Source organism: Octodon degus, unplaced genomic scaffold, assembly GCF_000260255.1.
Source record: "Octodon degus isolate 3935 unplaced genomic scaffold, OctDeg1.0 scaffold00001, whole genome shotgun sequence".
NCBI lineage: Eukaryota > Metazoa > Chordata > Mammalia > Rodentia > Octodontidae > Octodon > Octodon degus.
The window spans coordinates 7,392,317-7,394,674 of NW_004524577.1; the positions used below are offsets into that span (position 1 = coordinate 7,392,317).

At 49.2% G+C, this 2,358-nt stretch overlaps 1 protein-coding gene across 1 annotated transcript in view; it reads right to left on the reverse strand.

The window, feature by feature from the left end:
- The window catches only part of LOC101583547 (eukaryotic translation initiation factor 3 subunit C), a 14,151-nt gene that overhangs the window by 9,357 nt on the left and 2,436 nt on the right, over positions 1-2,358 (reverse strand). The window contains exons 5-8 of the mRNA XM_023719323.1: positions 1,700-1,825; positions 1,505-1,559; positions 1,275-1,384; positions 802-929 (exon numbers count right to left, since the gene is read on the reverse strand). Of these exons, the coding sequence (XP_023575091.1) occupies positions 802-929; positions 1,275-1,384; positions 1,505-1,559; positions 1,700-1,825 (419 nt within the window). The remainder of the gene's footprint in view (positions 1-801; positions 930-1,274; positions 1,385-1,504; positions 1,560-1,699; positions 1,826-2,358) is intronic.

The window sequence follows — 2,358 nt, forward strand, 5'->3', positions numbered from 1 at the left end:
GCTATGTATCTTACAGGTATACAGCTAAGGGACTAAGGATTAAGAGTTACCAACAGCAACAACAAAAAACCCTCTCTCCCATACGCAGAGCGTCCACAAGTAGGTTAACTCTTTAGAAGTAGAAATAGCAACACTAAGATTTCACAGATCAGCATGACAGCAGGTATGGATAACTCCTTTAATACCTTCAGCTCAAGATCAAGTGAGGTCAAGGTAACAGACAACAGATTTTTCGCTCATGTTTTTCTCCTACTTCCCCCGCCCCGCAGTCCTATACTGGGGCTTGAACCCAGGACCTTTAAACTGAACTACATCCCTAGGCTTTTTATTTTGAGAAAGTTTGGTTAAGTTGCCAGGCGAAACTTCAACTTTCAACCCTCCTGCCTCAGCCTCCCAAGTGCTGGGATTACAGGCATGGACCACCGAGCCTGGCTACCGCTTTGTTCTTCTGTAGCCATCTTGGGAGGCAATGTTTCCTGCTCAATTTTACAGATGAGAAAATTGAAGTTGACCTGATGCCACCCAGCTAACAGATGCTAACAGATGCCGCAGGGAGACCTGTACCCAGCCACATGCACTGGGTGACACAGTCCAACATCTAGCCTCTTCAAAAATTCATATTCAGACCACAACGGCCCATGACATTGGCCGATTAGTAAATCCGGCTCTGCAATTCTGCGGTAAAAGGGTGCAGCTGGCCTCGCTTTTCCTAAGGACTCCCGGAAGGAAGAGGCAAGACTTCCAAGCTGACAGGCTTTCTACTCATCCCACGGTCACCCTGTTGCCTTCTCCTTTTCTTACTTTTTAAGGAATTTGGAGGCAAGAACAGTCTGTTTCCCTTCTTCCTCCTCCGAGTCTTCCGAAGAAGATGAGGAACCTGTGTCCCACTCTTCATCATCTTCGGAATCTTCTGAGTCCTCATCTTCATCCTGCAAGGAAGAGGAGTCAGCGGAGAGGAGATGGAGACTGCTTTGTCTCCCTGCTGCCTCAGCCCCCGGGCTTGCAGGAGTAGAACAAGAGTAACTGCTACTCGCGGACATGGGGTTAAGAGCTGGAATGGACCCGGAGAAGTTACGATTCCCCGGGGCACACAAAGCTGGGCCCGCATTTAGATCCCAGTGGGCTCAGCGCTCTACCCCAGAGGAGGCCTGCTCTCAGGTCAGACCCCACGAAATCATCCCTGCTTCCCCGTTGCAGGTTCCGAGTCTTTCCTTCTCAGGAAATCATACGCTCTCCGGCAGGACAACCGCCCCAGGTCAAACCCTGGCTCTAACCTCCATCTTTTTGAGGAACTTGCGACTCTCCCCAGAAGGAGCTTCTGATTTCTTCTTCAAGAAAGCTGCAGCGCTGACTCCATCATCATCTTCATCCTCATCGGAAGAGCCTCGTAAGAAAGAAGGGGAGAAAAAAGCTATAACCCTGAAGACAAGATTAAGAATCCAGGCCAAGGAAATGGCCAACTGTGGGCCCCCTGGCTAGCCGCACACAGGATGCCCACTCTCACCTTCCGAATCCTCTTCATTCTTCTCCGCATCTTCATCAGCAGACTGCTCAGGGTTCTGGGCAGAAGGAAATAAGAGAATAGTTAAGGACAGCTTGGTCACAGTTCTAGTTTCAGTCACACTTTCATCTGCAAATGCTCTTCTTAGTGATAGGGTCACTGTCCCACCGTGCAGGAAATCTGCCCCAGCACCCTTACCTGCTTGTAGTTGGTGATATGGGACTCAAAATCCCGGTTGTATTTGCGGATCTTCTGGCGCAAGGTACTCAGAGCCTTGGCGTTGTTCTTGTTCATCTTCTTCTTACCTTCTTTGTCTTCCCAGAGCTAAAGGAAAGAGGCAAGAAAGGGAGAAAATGATCTAAGGCTTAGTAGACGTTCCCACACTTCAGGCTTCGCCATGCCTTTTCTTGCTCTGGCTGCTTACCATCTGCTGCACTTATTAACTGCACTCATTCACCTTTTTTTGGTTGTGCTGAGAAACCCAGGGCTCCTGCGCATCTGGCAGGCACTGCACCCAGCTCATTAGTTACTTTTTGAAGCTCCTTTATATATCACCAATAAAAGTACAAAAGCACAAGCCAGGCACACGCCTATTATCCCAGCACTTCAGGAGCATCACTATAGGCTGAAGGTCAGCGTAAGCTACAAAGTGATATCCTGCCTCAAAATACCCAACACACACAAAATCATTAAGAGGTAGTAATAAGCACAAATTTAGGGCTGGAGAGATGTCTCAGTGGTCTAAAGCACCTACTTGAAACAAGCTTGGCAAAGCACAAGGACCACGGTTCAATCCTCCAGCACCACATGCCAGCCAGCCCCGCCCCCTGGTGGGCTGAGCTGGCCACACACACACA